Source organism: Eulemur rufifrons, chromosome 4 (assembly GCF_041146395.1).
Source record: "Eulemur rufifrons isolate Redbay chromosome 4, OSU_ERuf_1, whole genome shotgun sequence".
NCBI classification, from domain to species: domain Eukaryota; kingdom Metazoa; phylum Chordata; class Mammalia; order Primates; family Lemuridae; genus Eulemur; species Eulemur rufifrons.
This window is the reverse complement of record NC_090986.1, coordinates 53,265,753-53,290,540: the sequence shown is the minus strand read 5'-3', so window position 1 is coordinate 53,290,540 and position 24,788 is coordinate 53,265,753. Positions and strand designations below refer to the sequence as shown.

Below are 24,788 nucleotides of genomic sequence, written 5' to 3'. Positions count from 1 at the left end.
AGAATGCATGAATCCTTATTACATCAGGTGGGTATCTTGCTACTGGGAGATCTCCAAGGGAATTTGGTGAATGAAGTAAGGCAAATAGATACATCATTACTGTCTGGCTTTTGGCCTCAAACCCTACTGCAAAACTCTGCTGCTTTAGCTAGGTTGATCTTTGTAATAGAGTCAAAGCAGGCTAAAAACCCTGCTCTGACTGTTTCTACTAAGTTCCAAGGCTGTCTGTCATATTACCGTTTCTACGAGAGAGAAAACCAAAGGAAAGAGTAAGGGTTGGAGAGCATTTGTCCCAATACTTAAAAAGCAAGAGGGGAGAGGAGGCGGTCATCTTAGAAGGAGCAGCCTCCATTAACCTTGTGTGGTCCTTTTGAAAGGGCCTCATTCATGTGTCTTCCAGCCCCCTTAGAAGCTCACTGACTAGTCCTAAGGTTCAATACACTGTTCTGGAGGTCCCCCAAGATTGACCTGTAATTTTTTTTGGAGGTAGTTTAAAGAAGTATAGAGAAGAGTCTTCAAACTTCCCCTCCTTAATGCCCAAAGTAAATGCTCACACAGTATGTATTGTTATAATTAATAAGACTTAGATAACACTGTTTTTAGCATTTGGGAATTTGAAAGTGGAAAGGGAGAAGGGAGAGCTGATAGATCTGTGATCAGGTAAGAAAGATTGTAGGTCTGTAGTTCGAAGACAGTTAAACCTGGACACATTTACATCTAAGGCACATTTGGGGCCTTCAGAAGAGCATTGTCCTCTGGGTTTTGAAACTGAAATCTTAATAATTTCTATTATCCCTGATTATTTTGGGAAAAAGTAGAATGGCAAAAAGTGCAAGTAACTGTATTACTAATTAAAATAGTTGTTTTGCTCAGGTACTTTTTGCTTTCCTCTCATTCTCTTAACATTATTTTGCAATTCCTGTATTTTCTACGTCAGATAGATTACCCTAGAACCTTGATGGACAAGTTTCAGACAGAAATCTAAAAAGTGGTGAGAGTGTGAAGGTGATAGTTTTCTCCAGGTTTCCAAGCCTGAGCTAGATTTTCCCATAGGCAGTTCATAATTGATTCTAAGGCCATAAAGATTATGAGAGTGGAGGGATGTGTGGTAGGGAAGCCATATTTTGCAACTTTTCTGAGTTTTCTAGGGCAGCCTTTGTGTTTCTTAAATACTGCAAAGTCCTTGGATAATGATGGCTTGTAAGCTAAAAAATCATGGAAAAAAGTCATGATTAAAAGGAAGTATAACTATTTAATATTTTACATAATCTTTTCTAAGTTTAATATTTTGCTGTAGTTATTTTCATAGCTTTTTAAACCAAGGTGTAAAAGTTAATTATAAAACATAGGTTAATGTAAAAATACTTTGTTACCAATCCAGCTACATGGGGACCTTAGGCATTGTGGTTGAGCCCTTTCATTTGTGTGTTTATTTTTTGTAAGTTCTAGGACTGACAGGTTGTATATGCCTTTTTAAAAGTAAACTATGATTAAGACCTAAATTTTCCAAGTATAAATGACTGTCTTAAAGCCTTGGCAATACCAACATCAACCACAAGATGGCTTCACTGCCTTAAAATTCAAAGTGACGATGTTTTTAAAAAGAAAAATAATTGAAAAAAATTTTAAGTTTTAATTTAAATTAATTTTTATTGTCTGTGCTAAATAATACAATTTATCAGCATTCATTTTAATTATTAAAATTAAAATATACTTTTATCTTCAGAAAAATGGATTACTAAAACTCTTATTTTATGCTTTATATATGAGTTCTTGTTGGTAATTACTAATAAGACTTTATGAAGTTTAAAAAAGACTACACAAAACAATATATATTAGACAGATACCCTTCCCATAATTGAAAAATAAACTATTTGCCTTTTTTAAAAAATTGCCCCAGAGAACAAAAAGTTAGAGAGGTAAAGAATAGAAATGTGGAAGTTGGCAAATTACACACTGGGAAAAGTGTTATTTTTGATTGGTGATCCCACAATACTTTTCTTGTATTTCATCTGCTATAATTACTCTGAATGATAGAATAAAAGAAAATTACATGCTGTGCTGTGATTTTGCTGTATAAATTGATGCTTTCTATTTTTGGGGAAAATCTATTCAAGATTACACTGTCCATTTCTCAATTACAAGACATTTATTATGTGTTTTAAAAATTTAATTCCTAGGGGATAGATCTTCTAGTAAATATACCATTGTATTTATGATTCAGAAAGTTTTTGTTTTATTACTATTTTTTTCCATTTAAACTCTTGCTGTAAATGAATATCGCTTGAAAATTTGAGATCAAGATTAAGGACCGCCTTCCTGTTAGAATATGAAGTCCACGAATGGGGGGGGGGCGGAGAAAGAATTCTCAGTGATTAGGATATGTAAAAGTAAAAGTTTATTTTCCTGAGAAATAAAGAAGGAGAGGGAGACACATACACAGAGAGAGAGAGAGAGAAAGAGAAAGAGTAGCCACTATGCACAGAGGGAGGAAAGAAATGTTGGGTGGTGAGGTAAGTTGTTTAGTGCTTTTAAAGAGTAGAAATGGCTTTTTTTCCCCTCTGCTTCAGGAGACTGATAACAAAAGTGGCTATGAAGCTGCTGTGTTGGCTTTTTCCATTTCTCATGTAGCAGATTGATAGCAGAAATTAGCTTCTTCTTTCTCCTTGATACTAGGAGGCATCTGGTACTATCTCTTCTTGAGGAAGCAGGGGAAGCTCGCAGTTCTACTGTCATCTCAGAAACTCTTTTAAGGCTGAGAAAGAACTCAGCGATAACAAGTTGGGCCACATGTGTTTTAATTAAACAAAAGGTAATCATGTTGTGAGTTTATTTTTCTTACTTTCTGTTTGATAGTTTATTTTCCTCTGTTAGATAGGTTATTAGTAAGACCACCTCTCACTTCCCAAAGCTGTTTCTTTCAGTATCCCTAATGTTTTTGATCTGTTTTCTTCTTGATCTTTTTTGGTACAACAAGCCCCTACCTTATCTAGAAGATCCTTGGTTTTTAGTAAAATCATCATCATCTTGTTTTTCTTCTGTCATTTGTTAAGAACCTACTGTGTGGCAGGTCCCATATTAAATAATTTATATATATTATCTATACAATCTTCAGAGCAACATTGAAATAGAAATTATTACAGCCCTCCCTTTTACTTCAGAGGTGAGAGAACTATGAAACGACAGTTTGTTTGTTGCTACGGCATCTGAATGTCTTTCCCTCAGTTGCTAGGCAAACTGCTATTTATTTATCTTCAAATCCCAACTCAGGAGCTACTTCCTCTCTTCTAATTTTCTTGATCTCTTTTGAGCAGAATTAATTTTTGACGATTGATATTCCTATTACCCTTTATACCTACATCTATTTGAAGTATGTAACAAATTGTATCATTTGTGTAGTAGAGATGAAGTCAGTAGCAAGAATGTGCAGTAGAAAGAAGTCAGACTTCTTTGAACGTGCAGGCTTTGAATTCTGATCCTGCTGCTTACTAGCTTCTTTACCGCTAGCAGTTTTCTACCCTCTGCACTTAGTTTTCTCATTGAAGATATGTGAATGATCCTAATGTATTATATAATTCTGGAGGTAAATTAAAGAACTTGTTTAAACATCCTGCCACATTTTCTGGCATATCCTGTAAATCCTAAATAAATTATAGTTAAAACAATAGAAAATAATTTCTTTATCAAGGAGTTTCTGAATGTATATTTGTACTAAGTGAAAGAGTTATAGAGATCAACAAGACAGTCCCTCCCTGCCTTCTTGGAGCACACAGCCTAATGAGAGACTGAGAAACCAACACTGTCAATATAGTGAAACAAATGCTGTGTCAAAAGTACATACAAAAAAGGGGCAGCTGTCTCAGCTTAATGGGGGTGGGAGGTTGCTTTCCTTGCTAGACTTTTAGCTTTTAGAGATGTGATGGTCAATGAAGAAATAATGGACAGATCCCCATATGGGGGCATATTTAAAGTATTAGGATACACATACATTGTACATACACACATCCTCCTACTCTAAAACTTTATATACATACACACACAACACACTGTGTAAAATTTTATATACACATTATACACACCATATTTAATATTTTCTATTTGGAAAATACAAAGGCTATTTTATAATGTAAACTATAGAAAATAGGGCTTGACAGATCTTCTTGACTGGTAATACATGGAAGATAAAGATAAGTATAGTGGATGTTTCTGATTCCTAGAACCTGAATTCTCTCCTTGTGTTTGGAAGAATTTCCCATTTTAAGAGTCTTGGTGGTAGAGAAGAAAATGCCACATACTTTCCCCCCAGCCTTGTTTGCAGCTATGCCATGCACATTACCTCAGCTTTGCTAGTCAGTTGTAACTCCCCTGGACATGGGCTGGTTACACACAAAAAAGCAGGACCTGTGGAGAATCCTGTCTGGTAGTAGAAGCTGCAGCAAGATTGAGTGTCTGGGGTAGTAGCTGCAAGGAGTGCCAGAGTAAGTGTTCAGAGCCAGTGAGATCTCTGGTACCTGGTACAAAGCATAGTAGTAGATGCTTGCCATGTGCTGGATCCAGCTCATTCCTGCTCATGAAGCTGATTGTCGGCATCTCGTCCCACTTTAGAGTGCAGTAACATCTAGTTGGTAGTTGAAATTGACCATGGAAATTGGCAAATGTTACAAATTAGGGTGACTTTTTCCCTGTCCCCCTACAGAAGTATTTTTACCAACATACCTCTGCTATCAAACCAGTTCTTTGTTACTGGGGTATAAATGTTTTGGTTACATGGTTTGCTTTTGTGCAATTTGAGTCAAAGTTATATGTGTTGTGCCCATCTCCAGTATAACGTGCATTGTACCCATTCGATGTGAATTTACCTGTCCCCTCGTCTCCCCTCCCACCTGCTTATTTTCCGTTGAGTTTTACTACTATATGTGCACATGGTTGTTGATCAGTTAGTTCCAATTTAATAGTGAGTACATGTGGTATTTGATTTTCCATTCTTGTAACACTTTGCTTAGAAGAATGGTCTTCAGTTCCTGTACAGGTTGTTACAAAAGGTATTAGTTCACCATTTTTTATGGCTGAGTAGTACTCCACAGTATACATATCCCACATTTTATCAATCCACTCATGTATTGATGTGCACTTGGGTTGATTTCCACATCTTTGCAATTGTGAATAGTGCTGCAGGAAACATTCAAGTGCACATGTCTTTTTGATAAAATTATTTTTTTTCCTTTGGGCAAATACCCAATAGTAGGATTGCTGGATCAAATGGTAGGTCTACTTTTAGTTCTTTGAGGTATCTCCATACTATTTTCCATAGAAAAGAGTACTAGTTTGCAGTTCCACCAACAGTGTATAAGTGTTCCTTCTCTCCACATCCACACCAGCATCTGTTGTTTTGGGACTTTTTCATAAAAGCCATTCTCACCTAAGGAGTTAGGTGATATCTTATTTTGGTTTTGATTTGCATTTTCCTGATGATTAGAAACTTTGAGCATTTTTTTTCATATGTTTATTGGCCATTAGTCTATCTTCTTTTGAAAAGTTTCTGTTCATGTCTTTTGCCTACTTTTTAATGGGGTGGTTTGATTTTTTTTCCTTGCTGATTTGCTTTAGTTTTTTTGTAGATTCTGGTTATCAGCCCTTTATTGGATGTATAGCATGCAAATATTTTCTCCCATTCTGTAGGTTCTGTTCACTCTATTGATTGTTTCCTTGTCTATACAGAAGTTTTTTAATTTGATCAGGTCCCATTTGTTAATTTTTGTTGTTGCTGTGATTGCCTTTGAGGCCTTCTTCATAAATTCTTTGCTTAGGCCACTATCTAGCAGAGTTTTTCCAACATATTCTTTTAGAATTCTTATAGTTTCATATCTTAGGTTTAAGTCTGTTATCCATTGTGAATTATTTTTTGTGAGTGGTGAGAGGTGCAGATCCTGTCTCAGTCTTCTACATGTGGCTATCCAATTTTCCCAGCACCATTCATTGAATTGTCTTTTAAAATTATTGCTATTAACCCTTAAATTGTTGGTTTGCACCTTTCCTCTTTGCTTCTTGATCATTTTTATCAAGTATCAATTTCATTAGTCTTGGTAACACTTGACTTTGTTAACCTTCTTTATTGTATTTTTAGTTTATTTCATTAATTTATCTTTCATCTACCTAATTTGAACTTGTTGTTTTTCTTTTCTCAATTTCTTAGTTCATCTCATTAGTTTTCCTCCTTCTTTCCTAATATAAGCATATTAAGGCTATTAATTTTTCTCCCAGCCCTGATTTAACTATATTCCCATATTTATATATACAGAAAATGTAATATATAATATATAACTGTATTATATACTAATGTGTAAAATTTTTATACATACTTTCAATATCATTCACTTGTAAATATTTTTCAATTCATCTTATGATTTATTCTTTTCCTGTTTTAATTATAAAATTTTTTTGTTATAAATTTCTAATTCAGTTACATTGTGATTAGAGAATTTGGACTGAATGATAGCTATGTTTTGAAATTTGTAGAGACTTTATAGCTTGATATGTATTTATAAATGTCACATGTATGTTTGAGAAGAATATTTATTAGTTATTGGGTTTAGAGTTCTGTATAAGTTCTCTAGATTAGGCTTATTTTACATTCTGTATCTGATGATTATAAATCATCAAAAGGACATCATATCAAGTCCTCAGGGACCTACACTTATTTTTTAATATCTTTTTTTTGTTTGTTTCTCAATGTTTGTGGCTTGTTTCCTTGTAAGTCTCATCATATTTTCTTGTGATTTTATGTTTCTCGATCTTTCTGTGTGGAAGTCTTGGGCATCTGAATCAGCAATGCTGTTTTCTAGAAGTGATATGTGCTTCTTTTGCCTGGAGCTGGTGGGGGTGCTACTGACTTACAATGCATTGACGTTCTGGCTAAGGTTTAGTTTGCCACTGGCCTGAAGCTGAGACTCTCAGGTGCAATGTTGTTACTGCCAGAAGCAAACACAGATCTTCTCTGGAGGAAAATGTCCTCCAAACTGGGGCTTATCCAGATGTCTCCATGAATAACATGGGAATGTTTCTGAAATTTCTAATATCCTATAGACAGTTCTTTTTTATTTTAGTTTTTTGGAGGGTCTGATACCATACTTAGAATGGTATAGAGTATAAAAAATTAAACTTTTTTTTCTTTTCTCTTCCTGATTCACCCACCTTTATGTTTGTTAATGTCAAATTGTATTAAAATGATACTAAGAGTTGTTTTGACAGAGAAAGAAATAGGTAAGAGAGTATCATAAATATTATTTAAAGCTTATTTTTCAGGCTTTGAAAGCAGCTATAGGCAGAATTAGTGTTTCTTTGTTCAAGGCAAGATTTTCTGAAGCATTGCCCTGTTGTCTGAGTCCTAAGGTAGATGTTAATGATCCAATCAAAACCCTCCCTTGAAACAAATGAATGGATAAAAAAAATGAGCCCTGGATAATCTCCTCTGAAACCACTAGATATGCTTTTGGAAGTAGTGATAGGCTAAAGAAAGAAATGGGCCGGGCGCGGTGGCTCACGCCTGTAATCCTAGCACTCTGGGAGGCCGAGGCGGGTGGATCGATCAAGGTCAGGAGTTAGAGACCAGCCTGAGCAAGAGCGAGACTCCGTCTCTACTAAAAATAGAAAGAAATTATACGGACAACTAAAAATATATATAGAAAAATTAGCCGGGCATAGTGACGCGTGCCTGTAGTCCCAGCTACTCGGGAGGCTGAGACAGTAGGATCGCTTAAGCCGAGGAGTCTGAGGTTGCTGTGAGCTAAGCTGACGCCACGGCACTCACTCTAGCCTGGGTAACAAAGTGAGACTCTGTCTCAAAAAAAAAAAAAAAAAAAAGAAAGAAATGAGTTGTGATTTTAAGTAGTTAAAAGGACTGTGGAGGATAAAACTTTTGTTTTCTCTTAATTTTGATCTACTTTGCAAAAATGTTAGAGCATTGATTGGAACTGAATCACACTCAGTTTCCTTTTGGTTGTATAGCTTGTTTCTAAGGTTGATGGAGAAATGCAAATGCTTATTGTAGATGGAGAAATTTTTTTCTCAAGGGAATTGATAAGATCATAAGAAATGGCTGGCAGATGTTTTCAGACTAAATGTCATAGAATGTCTAAACTTAAACAGTTTCTAGAATCTTAAAAGTCTTTTTTTAATTTTTTTTTTTTAAATTTCAGAATATTATGGGGGTACAAACATTTTGGTTACATATAATGCCTTTGACTCATCCAAGCCAGGGCTACAAGTGTGCCCTTCACCCAAACAGTGCACTCCGCATGCATTAGTTGTGAGTTTACCCACCCCAGTGAATATTATTTCCATGTGAGCATCTTAGTGTTGATCAGTTAGGACCAATTTAATGGCGAGTACATGTGGTGCTTGTTTTTCCATTCTTGTGATACCTCACTTCGAAGGATGGGCTCAAGCTTTATCCAGGATAATGTAAGAGGTGCTAGTTCTATATTGAGATATAATTGAGATATAATTTATATGCTATAAAATTTACCCGTTTAAAGCATACTTCTTTTTTTAAATTTCAGAGTATTACGAGGGTATAAAGGTTTTGGTTTCATAAATTGTTTTTTTACAGTTTGAGTCAAAGTTATAAGTGTGCCACCCAGATACTATGCATTGTGCCCATTAGGTGAGAATTTACTCAGCCCCTTCTCCCCCCTCCCACCTGCTTGATTTCCGATGAGTTTTATTTCCGTATGTGCACATAAGTGCTGTCTGATTAGTTTCAGTTTAATAGTGAATACATGGGGTGTTTGTTTTTCCATTCTTGTGTTACTTCACTTAGAAGAATGTTGATTTTGCCAATCCATGAGCATGATATGTTTTTCCATTTGTTTATATCCTCTGCGATTTCCTTCCTCAGTATTTGTTAGTTCTCCCTGTAGAGGTATTTCACCTTGGTTAATATATATTCCTAGGTATTTTATTTTCTTTGTGCTATTGTGAAAGGTGTTGTGTCTTTGATTTGTTTTTCAGCTTGACAGTTGTTGGCATATAGCAATGCTTCTAATTTTGATTTTGTAATGTGAGCCTTTGCTGAATTTATTTATCAATTCCTGGAGTCTCTTGGCAGAATCTTTGGGGTTTTCTACATATAAGATCATATTAGCCTCAAAGAGCAATTGTTTGACCTCTTCTTTCCTCATTTGGATACCCTTAATTTCCTTCTCTTGCCTGATTGCTCTGGCTAGGACTTCCAGCACTGTGGTGACAGTGGGCAACCTTGTCTGGTTCCAGTTCTAAGCAGGAATGCTCTCAATTTTTCCCCATTCAGTATAATGTTGGCTGTGGGTTTGTCATATATGGCTTTTATAATTTTGAGATATGTTCTATCTATGCCTATTTTGTTAAGAGTTCTTATCATAAAAGGGTGCTGAATTTTGCCAAATGCTTTTTCTGCGTTTGTTGAGAGGATCATACGTGGTGAATCACATTTATAGATTTGCATATGTTGAACCATCCTTGCATCTCTGGGATGAAGCCCACTTGGTCATGGTGGATTATTTTTTTGATGTGCAGATGAGTTCAGTTTGTTAGGATTTTATTGAGCATTTTTACATCTATATTCTTAAGGGATATTGGTCTGTGATTTTATTTTTTTGTTCTGCCCTTTTCTGTCTTTGGCATCAAGGTCATATTGGCTTCATAGAATGAGTTAGGGAGAATTCCTTCCTTCTCAATGTGATGAAATAATTTCTGCAGTATCAGTACCAGTTCTTTGTAGGTCTGGTAAAATTTGGCTGTTGAACTATCTGGTCCAGTACTTTTTTTTTGTGGGAAGATTTTTTATTGCTGCTTTAATTTTGTTACTTGGTATTAGTGTGATCAGAAGTTCTGTTTCTTCCTGATTGAGCGTAGAGAGATTGTGTTTCCAAGAATTTGTCCACGTCCCCAGTGTTTTCCAGTTTATGTACATAGAGATTAATTATATCTGCTGGTGTACTTATGGACTTTCTGAATTGTGAAACCACTAATCTTAAGGCTTGATGATTCATATTGTGATGTGACAATCAAGAGATTATGTATAATTTGGGGGTTTCTCAGGAGGTTCTAAGAAATAGTACCACCTTTTCTAATTTGCCTTTGAACCAGTTGGGAAGTAAAAGAGTGGCACATGTGGGCCAGAATATCAACTTTATACTGATAAAAGTTTATTTGGAAGATGTGGCTTAGTGGGACAGTTATTAGCTAAACCACTAAACATGTAGACTTGTATACTCACTTATGGAAGTGCCAATCTGATGAAGAGGCCAAATAAGTGACTGCTTCATCATCATCCCTAATTAGATCTCAAGAGGAAGAAGAGTGAGGCTAAGACAAATACACAGTATATTCTTCCCGGCAAGATAAGTCATTCCATAAGTAGGTGAGGCTGCTGTAACAAATTACCATAAATTTGGTGGCTTAACACAGTGGAAATTTATTTTCTTACAGTTCTGTAGCTAGAAGTATAAAATCAAGGTGTCTGCAGAGTTGCTTTGTTCCTTTCGGAGGCTCTGAAGGAGAATTTGTTCCATGCTTCTCTCCTAGCTTTTGATAGCTGTAGGCAGTCGTTGGCCTTTCTTGGCGTGTAGATGTATAGCTTCAATTTCTGCCTCCATTTTCACATGGTCATTATATCTTGTCTCTCTGTGTTTGTTTCCCCTTCTCTTCTAAGGACACTCATTGGACTTAGGTCCCACCCTAATCCACGATGTTCTCATCCTAGATTTTTACCCTAATTACATGTGAAAAGAGCCGTTTTCCCAGATGAGGTCACATTTATAGATTCCAGATAGACTTATCTTTTGCAGGGGCCACTATTGAAAGGGATGGAAAGGCCAGGAATTGAATTAATTAAATAAGTAAACTTGCTGTCTGCTAGGAAACATAGGAGTTGGGGGCAAATGTTCATCCCTGTCATTCATTCCCTAGCTTTTTGTTCTCATGGTCAACTAAATGTAGGAGATCAGCAAAATAGTCCTATTTCTACCCTATTTTGGCATCATTGGCATTACCTTCTGTTTATGTTTCTTTGGCAGAAACTTTAAAAGTGACTCGTCCATTTTGTGAGTGTTAATGGTTAAAACTAGGTAATATAATTCATATATCCATTTAATTGTGCACAGATAAAAGGCAGTTTGCCACAACATGTTGAAAGTAAACAAACCAGTGATGGTGTCATTGCAATACCTATGGGATGTAGCACTCTCCAGATTCTAAAGATACCTTGTGACTTGGGTTGTGTAGACTGAGTGAGGGTGCCCTTGTTGCTCTGGATTTGAATATTAGTAAAGTTTGATTTTTTTCTTAGTAACAATTAAATAGAAACAAATATTTCCCTCCTACATTTCTGTGGAAGTACAGTCCCTATGGATATGTGTCTCACATTGGAACACATTCTACCATGGGGAATCTGCGGCCTGAAGGCCATATGTGGCCTTGGTCCTTAGGTGTGGCCTTTTGACTAAATCCAAATTTTACAGAAGAAATCCTTTTATTAAAAGGGGTGCAACAAAGAAAGATGAAGCTTTTCATGTCTCCTTTGGTACTTAAAAAGAACAATCTTGAAATCAGAAGACTGCAGGTTCCCCACCCCTGGATGCCTCAGCTAAAGATATTGGAAGTACTAAAATAAAGAGAATGATGAATGTTACAATAACCATAACCTGCTTGTGATTTAATTTAAATGTCTTTATTTTAGTGACATTAACAAAAGCCAAAGAAAAAGTTCATCTTGAATTAGGAGCTTATCTACTTGTTAAGGGTTTTGGACTTGTTGCAACTTGGAATTTTTTATTCATAACTGAAAATTAAATGAAATTTTAGATCCTTTTTTTAAATTACATTTTCTGGGCCTAAATTTAGAATTAGCCCTTTGCAGGCAGAATACTGGTAAATGTGGAGTAGAAACTTTTCAACTTGGGAACATGCTTGCTTGGGAAATAATGCAAAAGTTTGTCAATCATTTCACATTTCTCTTTGCTGAAAATATAAATTAATTTAATATGCAAAAAAATATTTTACTTGAAAGACTATTTATTTTTAAAAAGTAGCCTTTCCCCCAAAGTATGAACTATTGAAAGATGTAAAAATTGTTACTTTAATTAAATTTATTTTTCAGACACATAAGCAGATTTTGCTGTTATTTCCCTACTTTGCTGTAAGCATTTTATTATGTAAAACTTTTAACTTTATAGCTAGTTTATCATTTTGTTTTTCTTTGATTGAAATTTGGCCAGAGAGGACATTTCTTCTCCCTACTGCCAACATATATAACACAGCATTAGATTTAGTGCTGTAAATAAGTCAAGTACAACTCATACTTCTTTTTTTTTTTTTTTTTGAGACAGAGTCTCACTCTGTTGCCCGGGCTAGAGTGAGTGCCGTGGCTTCAGCCTAGCTCACAGCAACCTCAAACTCCTGGGCTCAAGCGATCCTCCTGCCTCAGCCTCCCGAGTAGCTGGGACTACAGGCATGCACCACCATGCCCGGCTAATTTTTTTTTGTATATATGTATTTTAGTTGTCCATATAATTTCTTTCTATTTTTAGTAGAGACGGGGTCTCACTCTTGCTCAGGCTGGTCTCGAACTCCTGACCTCGAGCAATCCACCCGTCTCGGCCTCCCAGAGTGCTAGGATTACAGGCGTGAGCCACCGCGCCCGGCCACATACTTCTTGAACTTTATAGTTTTGGGGGTATTGTATTCTTCATTTATACCAGCAGAGGGTGCACTTTAAACTTGGTATCTAAACAGAAAACATTTCTTTGAATTGCTGCCACAAAGTTGATGTCTCTTAAAAAATTGCCAAGTTCTTTATTTTCAAAACGTCCCTTACTATGCATTGGGGGAGAAGTGGGATGTATTTGTATTATTTAGATCACATAAGACTAAGAGCATCAATTAATATAACTTCATCCAGAATAACTTGGTTTTCCCAGGGCTTTCTTCTTCTTATGTGAAAATGAATTCAGAATTATATAAAAAAAATTGTTCTTCAGGATATTCTTTTGAAGTTTTATCTGTAAATACCAACTCCCCCCAAAACACCTGATATATATAATATAATTTTAGTTTTGACTTTAATTGAAGTTAACCATTATGAATCATAAAGCATGACCATTAGGGAAAACAGAAACACTATAAATGAAAACAGCTGTGACTAGAAAGTAATTTTTTTTTTTTCTTTTGTGTTTTGACAGCTTGAAGGTCCATGTGTTTTGCAAATTCAAAAAATTCGCAATGTTGCTGCACCAAAGGATAACGAAGAATCTCAGGCTGCGCCAAGGATGCTGCGATTGCAGATGACTGATGGTCACATAAGTTGCACAGCAGTAGAATTTAGTTATATGTCAAAAATAAGGTGATTGGCACTTTATTTTGTATATATGCTACAGAGTGTTTGAAGGATGTGTTTTAGGAACTTTGAAAAGAAGGAATTAACTCTTAATTGCATGTTGTAACTTTCAAGATGAAATTACAGAGCTTTGCAGTTCTGCTTTAATGGAATTAGTTACTTATTGGTTAATGTTAATTATAAAAACAGAAATTTAAGGTATTTTTGCATGAAAAGTAATCTTTTCAGTTTTGTCAGAAATTTTAGGTCATTTAATTGTTCAGAACAAACAGAATTTTAAAAAATGTTACTGTTTCTTTCTTGATAGCTCAGTATCTGTGTGCATAATAGTGTGTCTATCACACTATTTTATGTTCTAGCAAAGTTTTATAGGCTAATGAATTTTCTTAGGAAAGGATTGAAGTCAGGGAGGTTCATGTGCCATACCACTTCTTAAGATAAGGAGGAACTCCCTAAGGAACAATATTCCAAATCATTCTTTTTTTTTTTTTTTTTTGTTGAGACAGAGTCTCACTTTGTTGCCCAGGCTAGAGTGAGTGCTGTGGCGTCAGCTTAGCTCACAGCAACCTCAGACTCCTCGGCTTAAGCGATCCTACTGCCTCAGCCTCCCGAGTAGCTGGGACTACAGGCATGCGCCACTATGCCCGGCTAATTTTTTCTATATAGATTTTTAGTTGTCCATATAATGTCTTTCTATTTTTAGTAGAGATGGGGTCTCGCTCTTGCTCAGGCTGGTCTCGAACTCCTGACCTCGAGCGATCCACCCGCCTCGGCCTCCCAGAGTGCTAGGATTACAGGCGTGAGATTACAGGCTATTTTTATGAGAGCCTTTTAGAGTCGTGCCTAATGGAATGGAGAAAAGCATTGAGAAGGAAGGGAAAATGTCTTCTTTATCCTCAGTGTTCCCATTAATCCAGTTTGAGCCCTGTGGGAAGGGCTCAAACTGGATTAATGGTGGGAACTTTCCCTGGACATTTGCACCCCGCCCCCCCCCCCCTCATTTTTTCTCTTTTTGCTCATTGTATATGCTCTTATCCGATGCTTTGGGCCCTTTGAGCTTTTTCACTTAGTGTTAACTCTTTTTCTCCAGAGCAAGCATTTATCAAGTATTTAGCATCCACTGTGTTCCACTTCCTTTATCCACTGCTGAAGGTACAAAGGTAAACAGAGTTTAGATTTTGCTTCCCAGTAGCACCTATGCTATTGAGGTAGGCACATAGGCATACAATTATTAGAAGAAATATATCAACTGAAAGAACTAGGAGTCCAGAAAATTACCTCTGCTTGGAGTGGGACTTAAAATATGAGTAGGCATTTTGAGAGAGGTGGGAGAGGGAATAGCACATGCAAAGACACAGTGTCCTGGCAACAGGAGGGTGGGAAGTTCCATGTAGTGGAGCTTCCGTGATTTGGGATAGTGGTATCTGGGAGGAGATGTGGTAGGTTGAGGCCTTGTACATCATCCTCAATGATTTCCCGTCTTTTTTTTTTCTTTCAACTTATGTCTGCCTCTGGTAAGGGAGGCCCCCTCATCAGAAGATATATGTTTGTCTAAAATGTTGATTTGTATATTTAAAGGGGAATTTATTGACTTTGAGATTATGTTGTCTTCTTTTTGAAGAGTTAGGAGGATTCCTACTTTTGTGGAGAAGCAGCTTTTCCTCCTTTGACAAATTCAGTCAGAACCCCTACAGGGGAGTTCACAGATGACTCAGAAGGAAGGCTTGCTATATAATGTCTCGTTTTCTGGTTTTACGGTTGATGTTTCTCTGAGGTAAATGAAAACACAAGGTTAGCTTAGAGTTGAGGGCCCTGCCCAATGCTGTCTACTGTTATCTCTTGTTGAATTTATTGCAGCTTGACAACTGAAAAAATTATTGTCATGTGCGCATTCACTCATTATTGAAGCAGCATATCTACTTTTGGTGCTATAAATAATGACAGCTTACAAAACTGTTCTTACATGTGAACAATTTGGAAGGCTCTTTTTAAAATGTTTAAAATGTTTGGTTATCTTAGAAGAAAGGTGAAAGAACTCTCTAGATAGGTTAAACCAGGGGCTGTTGCTGGATGTGTTGCCTCACATGGGCTTTGCATTTCTCTGGGGTACTTGTTTCTACTCTTTTGTCCTACCTCCTGCCCCACCCCTTGCTAATTTTTGTTTTTATTTTTTAATTGCAGTGAAGAGAGAGTAAAGATATGGGATGCCAATAAAAATAGCAATTAAAGCATAATTAGCTGTCTTAATAAAAGTTAATTATGGTCCTAAAGGTGATATAGCAAAAATTGTATTAAAATTTTAGCCCCTATGGAATTACAAAAGACCCCGAATAGCTGAAGTAATCCTGAACAAAAAGAACAAAGCTGGAGATATCACATAAGTATTTGAAATAAGCGATTCAAATTGTACTACAAAGCTATAATAACCCAAACAGCACAGTACTGGCATAAAAACAGACAGAATAATAGAACGGAATGGAGAGCCCAGAAATAAATCCATGTACTTACTGCCAACTCATTTTCAACAAAGGTGCCAAAAACATACGTTAGTGGAAAAGACAGTCTCTTTAATAAATGGGGCTGGGAAAAATGGATATCCATACACAGAAGAATGAAACTAGATTTCCATCTTCCACCATAAATAAAAATCAACTCAAAATGGATTAAAGACTTAAATATAAGACCTGAAACTATGAAACTACTGGAAGAAAACATTGGGAAAACACAACAGAACATTGGTCTGGGCAAAGGCTTTTTTTGGGATAAGACTTCAAGAGCACAGGCAACAAAAGCAAAAATAGGCAAATGGGATTACATTAATCTAAAATGTTTCTGCGCAGCAAAGAAAACAATGAACAAAGTGAGTAGGCAACTACAGAATGAGAGAAAATATTTGAAAATTATCCGTCTGACAAAGGATTAATAAGTACAGCATATAAGGAACTCAGATAACAGCAAAAAAATATGATTTAAAAAATGGACAAAAACCACGAATAGACATTTTTCAAAAGAAGACATACAAATGGCCAACAGGTATATGAAAAAATGCTCAGCATCACTAATCATAAGGAAAATGCAAATCAAAACCACAATGAGATATCATCTTAACCTCTGTTAGAATGACTGTTATCAAAAAGACAAAAAACAACCTGCTGGCTAGGATGCAGAAAATGGGCATGCTGGTATACCTTTGGTGGGGATGTAAATTAGTACAGCCACCATGGAAAACAGTATGGAGGTTCCTCAAAAAATTAAAAATAGGACTACCATATGATCCAGCAATCTCACTGCAGGGTATATTTCCAAAAGAAAGGAAATCTTCATACTCAGGAAATGTCTGCACTCCCGTGTTTATTGTAGCACTATTCACAATACTCAAGATACAGAATCAACCTAAGTGTCAATCAGTGGTTGAATGGATAATGTTGTATATGTAGACAATGGAATATTATTCCACTATAATAAAGAATAAAATCCTGTCATTTGCAGCAATGTGGATGGAACTGGAGGGCATTATGTTAATTGAAATAAGCCAGGCACAGAAAAATAAATGTTGCAAGTTCTCACTCATATGTGGGAGCTAAAAACTTGATCTCATGGAGGTAGTGAATAGAATGGTGGTCACCAGAGGCTGAGAAGAGAAGTGGGAATGGAGGGATAGAGAAGGGGTTCTTTAATGGGTACAAAAATACCGTTAGAAGGAATAAGATCTAGTGTTTGATAGCACAATAGGGGGACTATAGTTAACATTAATTTACTGCATATTTCAAAATAACTAGAAGAGTAGATTTGTAGTGTTCCCAACATAAAGAAAAGGTAAGTGTTTGAGGTGATGGATATGGAAATTACCCTGATCTGATCATTACACATTGTATACATGTATTGAAATATCACACATACCCCCAAAATAGGTACAACTATGATATATCAAAAAAATAAAATAAAATTTTAGTCCCTGTTTCCCTTTTGTGGGAACAGAACTATAATCTGGTGAGACTATCAATTGTCCCAATGAAATTGTAGGTCCATCCTCAAATAATTTGACTGCATAGGTCTTAAGTAAATGATATAATTAGTGTATATTTTTAGAGGTAAAGAGTGGGGGTCATCCTGGGGTCCTTACTGCTTATCTTTTTGATTTATCCCTATATGATGACTGTAGAGTTATGACAATCTGGATTTGCGGATTGCCTGGAATTGGGGAAAAAAGTGTAACTGTATTTAGTTGTTGCTGATCTTGCAAGTCTGATAGAGATTGTTCTAAGTCTACTATATTTACCATCACAGAGCTCTCATACTTAAGGGTTAGGGTAGGCAAGGCTGTTCATGACCATTTGTTTTGGAGGTTGTGAGTGATAACTAAGAATGATTAAGCTTCGGGTTCTCAGAATAATTTTTAATAGCTTTATTGAGATGTCATTGATATATAAAAATTATACATATATGGTAGAAAGGATAATTTTTAGTATATAATCTATCTTACTCTGTACGGGCTCTTTAAAGCTTTAAAAACAGACATCCTCTAGTTCTTCATGTTAGCTGTTAACTATCTTTCTCCAAAAGGAAAAGAAAACCCAGATATTAACAATCTCACTGATTTGCTGTTGCATATATCAGCACATGGTGAATTTCACGAGCTTTTAAAATATGAACAATGTGAAACTATTTCAGAATAATTTTCTAATTTATCCAAAGTGTTTTAGGACCAACTTTGGGAATACTATTTGGAGTACTTTACCCCTTATTGTATGTAGAAGAGAGGAGATGGGACTCAGTATGTATGTTTTTACTTTAGAACAAACCTGTGTGATGAAATGGATTTCTTCCCTTGTTTCCTTTACCAAAAGATTGATAGGAGGGTAAACATCTCTTCTTTGGTTTTTGTAAAAGGAGTCATGGTATAATGTTTGCTACAAATCTGATACTATTAGCTTATTATAGGAATGTTCTTTTAAAGTTGGTGTGTAAAAATCCTTTTAAAGTTATTGTGTAAATAATTCTCATTTTATCTTTGACTAAATGATTAACAAAAAAGAGCGTTATTTTGTATGGATTACTGTAGCTTATATAGACGTTAAATTTTAAGGATTACTACCAGTCAGAAATCTTTTTCTGTATTGAGATTTAATTTTGTAACATAGTATATTTTTGTAGTGCACAAAGCTCAGAGGAAAAAAAATGGCAGATCTTGTATAGCATGGCATAGTTGAGAAAGTACTTTGATATCTTTCATTCTATTTAATTTTTCTACAATTTTGTGAGGTATGATTGTTGTCCACAATTTTTTTTTTTTTTTTTGGCATGTGGAAACTAAAGCTCATTTCTTTGTCATGAAGCTAGAAAATGCCAATCTTGTTTCTGGTCTTCTAACTTCCTCCCTGGTGATGTGTTTATATTATATAGCCAATCTCCTGAAAAATAGTTTTGGTGTTAGTGCATTTTGAAGAACTTGCTTAGGTTATGAGACTGATTTGTAGGTTTGGGGAGAAGCTTCAATGTGTTTTTCACTTTTAACTCTTTTTTTTGCTTTAGCCTGAACACACCACCTGGAACTAAGGTTAAGCTCTCAGGCATTGTTGACATAAAAAACGGATTCCTACTCTTGAATGACTCTAATACCACAGTCCTTGGCGGTGAAGTGGAGCACCTTATTGAGAAATGGGAATTACAAAGAGTAAGTGCAAATTAAGAAAAATGCCTGGAACTTTTAAAACACTACACTCTTTATCGCATTATCATATTTTAAAGAGCATTTCCCATACTGAATAGTAAAATTAGTCTTTTGTATCAGGGTTGAATAGAATTGAATATGATTATCTTTAGAAAAACTGTCTTTGTCTAAGCATATTGTTACTCTAAAGCAGATATAATTTTTAAGTATTACCATTTTATTACATACTTTTAAAAATCATTCCTTACTGACACATTTCAAAACTACCAAGATAACAATTATAAGCTATGTATAATGTATCTGTGTATAATTCTTTCTACAAAAACAAGTGTTTGTGCATATGTATGAATATAATGTATGTGTATTTGTCTTATCTACATACACGTACATGCAAATGAAAGCAAGTTAGATTTCACTATAATGGAGGGGTTCTTGTTGCACTTGACTTTCTAGTCACATTAGTTGATGTTTCCCCACATTTATGTTAGCAGTGTCTTCATCCTCCCAGTCATGTAGGTTATCTTGTAATTGTTCCGCTACTTTGCTTCCAGCAAATAATTCTTTTGTCCACTGCAGTCAAATCTCGTATCATCCCTTGCTCTCCAGCTCCATTGCTGTTACTGTAGTTTAGGTCTTTAGTATCTCTTGCCTGTACTACTGTAGTGGCCTTTTAACTGTCTCTCCATGTATCCTTTCTCTATCTTCTAATTTATTTCATGTCCTTCTGCCAGATTATCTTCCTTCACCATAGTATAGAACATGGTACACCCTGCTTGTATTTCAAATGCCTTAATTTGGGATTCAAGGCTGTTTAAAATCCAGCCCTAGTTTCAGTTTACCTTTTCAAATTTCTAAATTCTTCCATATAGATTTTGTTTTAGCCAAATGGAACTACTTCCTCTTTTTTGGCTTCTCTATGCTTTCCTCAGTTATACTTTTGGAAAAAAAAGAAAAGATTTTCCCACTTTTACACCATTCATCTTGTTTTCTCTTAATCTGTGCATGGCCAAAGGATGCCCACACTCTTTGACCCAGATCAAGCACATGCTTCTTCAGGAACTGAAGTTGTTATTCCTTTATTGAATACTCTAAACACTTTGCTCTTACTAACAGTGTGTTGTTACTTTTTACCTAGTGCCAAGATCATGTTTATTTCTCATCTCCTTTAATAGATTGTAAGCTTCTTGAGGTCAGAATTCTTGTTTGTATTATCTATGTTCAATTCTACAAATATTTGTTGAACACTCTATATAGATATTGTGCTGGGCTCTTGCATCTGTATCTCATGTTATCCTCTTAATAGTTTTGTAAGGGGTATTGTATTTATATAGATTTAGAAAACGAACTTTTAAGAACTGTTAGATAACTTTATGGTTAGACAGCTAATAGGCGATGGATCTGAGCAGAATCCAAGACCATTTTCTCCCATTATATCATAACAGCCATCCTCTATCTCCAAAATGGTAGCCCTGAGCCTTACATGTAATAGATATCATAAAAAAATACCTGTGGAATAAATGAATTTAAAGGTAATTACTTTTTGAACTGAAATTGATGTTCTTGTGCCACCCTCAAATTTTGCTTCTTGTTTAAAGCCAGCCAAGGGCCTAGTAATATTTCATGCTTTTGGTATTTTCTGATACATTATTTTTTTCTATTTTTTTAGTTGGAAAGTACCTGTGTTTGAAAGGTAAATGGATAAGGATGTTTTTATTTCTTAGTACTTATTCCTTATGATACTAATGTGCCACATTGGGCTTCTGTACTATGCAATATAGGGTAATGTTCCGCAACTGCATTGTTTGAAAATGTCACAAAAGAAAGTAATTCAGAAGTGGCTTAGTAGTTTTACATTAACGAACTGTGAATTTCCTGGAGAGACCCCACCCATTTTATGTAATCCTTTCATAAGTTGATATATTATATTTTTGTTGTTGTTAGAGTTTTTTTAAAGTGTGATAAAATGTCCTCAAGTAAGACCAATACCTTACATAATTTTCCCACGACCCAGCCAGAACTATCTCCCTAATAACCGTAAAGTCAGTTAAACATTTCTAGGAACCTCCTTACCCTCAACACACACATATGTAGTTTAGTTTGATAGTTGTCCTTGAAATATTTTATATGTCTCTGTACTTTGCTTTCTGAAAGCTACATCAGTATTTCTTGTTAGGGAGTGATAAAAATATCTTAATATGATTATAGTTCTCTTTGGTTTTATAGTTTTTTGATTTTGTATCCATAGCAATGTAGGAAACATGGAGAGTACAATTACTTGAGCAGCTGGCAGATGGTACACGTAGAAATCAAATGTAAGCATAGAACTCATAAACCATAGAGTTAATTTTGAAAGGAAAGGAGCCCTAAACTAATTCTTGTAAAATAGCCAAAGGGAGCATTGAGCAGTAAACTACATGCAGGCATTGTAGCTGTGGTAAGTTGATTACAGAAAAATGAAGCAAAGAAGAAACAAAAAAACCTCTAACCTAAGTGTTGTGTATGTTTGTAAGGTTCTAGGGAGTTCTGTACCAGATGTAATTTGCAAAATAATATAGTTCTATAACATTTTAGTGCCCCCAAATTACAGATCTGTCTTTTTCTTATTTTTATATTGTGATAAAGCATACATAACATAAAATTTAACATTTTAACCATTTTTAAATGTAAAGTTCAGTGGCATTAAGTACATTCACATTGTTGCACAACTATCATCACCTTTTACCTCCTGAACTTTTTCATCTTCCCAAACTTAGCTCTGTACTCATTAAAGAATAATTCCTCATTCTCTGTTCCTCTCAGTTTTTGGCAATCACCCTTTTACTTTCTGTCTCTATGAATATGACTACTCTAGGTAATTCATGTATGTGGAATCGTCCAGTATTTATTCTTTTGTGCCTAACTTATTTCCCTTAGTATAATATCTTCAAGGTTCAGTCATGTTATAGCCTGTGTCAGAATTTCCTTCCTTTTTAAGGTTTAATAGTATTCTAGTGTGTATGTATATCACATTTTGTTCATTTATCTATCAATGGACATTTGGGTTGTTTTCCACCTTTTGGTTCTTGTGAATAATGCTGCTGTGAACATGGGTGTACAAACATCTCAAGACCTTGCTTTCAGTTCTTTTGGGTATATACCCAGAAGTGGAATTGATGGATCATATGGTGATTTTTTTTTAATTTTGTGAGGAACCGCCTTACTGTTTTCCACAGTAGCTATACCATTTTACATTCATTCTCACCAGCAGTGCACAGGGGTCCAATTTCTTTACATCCTCACTAACACTTGTTATTTTGTGTCTTTTGATAGCAGTCATCCTAATGTGTGTGAAATAGAATCTCATTGTTTTTGGTTTGCATTTCCCTAAATGCTTAGTGATGTTGAGTATCTTTTTGTGTGCTTATTGGCCATTTGTATATTCTTTGGAGAAATTTCTATTGAATTTTTTTGCCCATTTTTTAATCAGATTATTTTTTGTTGTTGTATGATACATGTTCTAAGATACATGAACAGCAAATATTTTTTCCCATTCTATAGGTTGCCTTTTGACTCTGTTGATAGCATCCTTTGACGTATAAAAGTTTTTAAGAGTTTTATAGGTTTAACTTTTAGGCTTAGGTTTTTGATCCATTTTGAGTAAATTTTGTATTTGGTGTAAGTTAAGGGGCCACCTTCCTTCTTTTGCATGTGAATATCTAGTTTTCCCACAGCATTTTTTGAAAAGACTGTTCTTTTCCCAATGAATGGTCTTTCTTCCTTGTCAAAAATCATTTGGCCATATATGCAAGGATTCATTTCTGGGTTCTCTGTTCTGTTTCATTGGTCTATATGTCTGTCTTTATGGTATACCATTTTGATTACTGTAACTTTTTATTAAGTTTTATAATTGGGAAATGTGAGACCTTTTCCAGGATTGTTTTGGCTATTCAGGGTCCTTTGAGATTCCATATAAATTTTAGGAATTATTTTCCTATTTCTGCAAAAAATATCATTGGGATTTTGATAAGGATTGTATTGAATCTGTAGACCAATTTGGATAGTATTGACATCTTAACAATATTAAATATTTCAATCCTTGAGCATTAGATGTCCTTTCATTTATTTGTGTCTTTAATTTCTAAGCAATGTTTTGTGGTTTTCAGTGTACAAGTCTTTTGCCTTTTTGGTTAAGTTTATTCCTAAGTATTTTATTTGTGTTGATGCTATTGTAAATGGAATTGTGTTTTCTTAATTTTTTTTTATATTGTTAGTGTACAGAAGCACAACTTATTTTTTTTTTTTTTTTTGAGACCGGGTCTTACCCTGTTGCCCCAGCTAGAGTGCAGTGGTATCATTGTAGCTCACTGCAATCTCAAACTCCTGGGTTTAAGGGATCTTTACACCTTTAACTTCACTAATCTTTTGTTCTGCAGTGTCTAATTTGCTCATTCACAATCCCATCCAATGAGATTTTTATTTCTGACAGTTTTTTCTTATATAGAAGTTTCATTTCATTTTTTGTAATATTTTCTATTTATTTTCTCATTGAATTCATGTTTTCCTTTAAATACTTACACATAATTTTAGTAGTATAGTTTAATAGATGTTTAATACTCTGTTTGCTAGTTTTTCCTCTTTCTCATCTGTGGCTCTGTTTTTATTACAGATCACATTTTCCTTTCTTGGCATGCCTTGTTGTTTTTGCTTAGATGCTGGACATTGTGATGTAGTTGGTTGTTGAGAGTCTAGATGTTGTTATATACCTTAAATGACCGTAGAAACTAGCTTTGGCAAATGATTAATATACTTTTGGTCAGTTTGACCCCTTAGAGACATGTATTCAAGCTTTGAAAGGAGCATTTAGAGTAGCCTTTGCTCCAAATATTTTTTAGCCCTTTGGGTTTCTACTCACTGCTCTGAATGATCACCAGAGACTCTTCAGGCTGAGTAGTCAGGGCTGGATTGTCTCTTTACCCTTTGTGAGCTCTGGGAATTGTTCAGCTTATAAATCTCAGTTGGTTTTTACCCAGACTAATTCTTAGCAGTGACACAAGGGAAGTCCTATGCAGGTTTCTGGAGCTTCTTTTCTATATAGATTTCTGTTTTTGAAACTCTGCCCCACAACTTCCAGTTGCTTTAGCCTGTTTGAGCTATGGTGTTTTCCACTCAGCTCTCTGGTGATCTCTGTCTGCATCATGCCTTCAAGCAGAGCTCACCTGTTTTCTCTCTCTTTCTTTCTTTCTTTCTTTCTTTCTTTCTTTCTTTCTTTCTTTCTTTTTTTTTTTTGTGGTTTAAAACAACATTTATTATCATAGCTTTTTTTTTTTTTCCTCTCTCTCTCTTTCTCTCAGGGATAATAGTCCTGTGTCTTAAAAAGTTGTTTCTTATAGATTGTCCAGATTGCTAGTTGTTTTTAGAGGGTGATTAAGTGTGGCTCTTGTACCTTTATCAGGGCAGGAAGTAGAAATTTTGCAAAATGTTTTTAATTATATAATGTTATTGAAAGATGGTATTATTGGCAGCTTTTGTGAGCTTTTAAAAGAAATTATTGTATAAATTGAAATGATTATAACTTAGAATAATCTTTTTTATATCTAAACTAATACTGAGGAAAGGACCTCTGGATAATATTATACATTTGTTGTTTTTTTAAAAATCAGCTTAATATTTTACATATAGGTTGTAAAGAAATGTGGCATTCATATACAGTTTAAAGTATTCTTTGCTCAGTAAACTGATTGTTACGGTTGTCATTAGTCTTACTAC

At 35.1% G+C, this 24,788-nt stretch overlaps 1 protein-coding gene across 9 annotated transcripts in view; it reads left to right on the top strand.

Moving 5' to 3' along the window:
* TDRD3 (tudor domain containing 3) overlaps positions 1 to 24,788 on the top strand; it is a 173,171-nt gene that overhangs the window by 78,697 nt on the left and 69,686 nt on the right. For all 9 annotated transcript variants that reach the window (XM_069467185.1, XM_069467176.1, XM_069467179.1 and 6 more), the window contains 2 exons: positions 13,218 to 13,378; positions 18,905 to 19,046. In XM_069467185.1, the coding sequence (XP_069323286.1) occupies positions 13,305 to 13,378; positions 18,905 to 19,046 (216 nt within the window). In that variant the 5' untranslated portion in view covers positions 13,218 to 13,304. The remainder of the gene's footprint in view (positions 1 to 13,217; positions 13,379 to 18,904; positions 19,047 to 24,788) is intronic.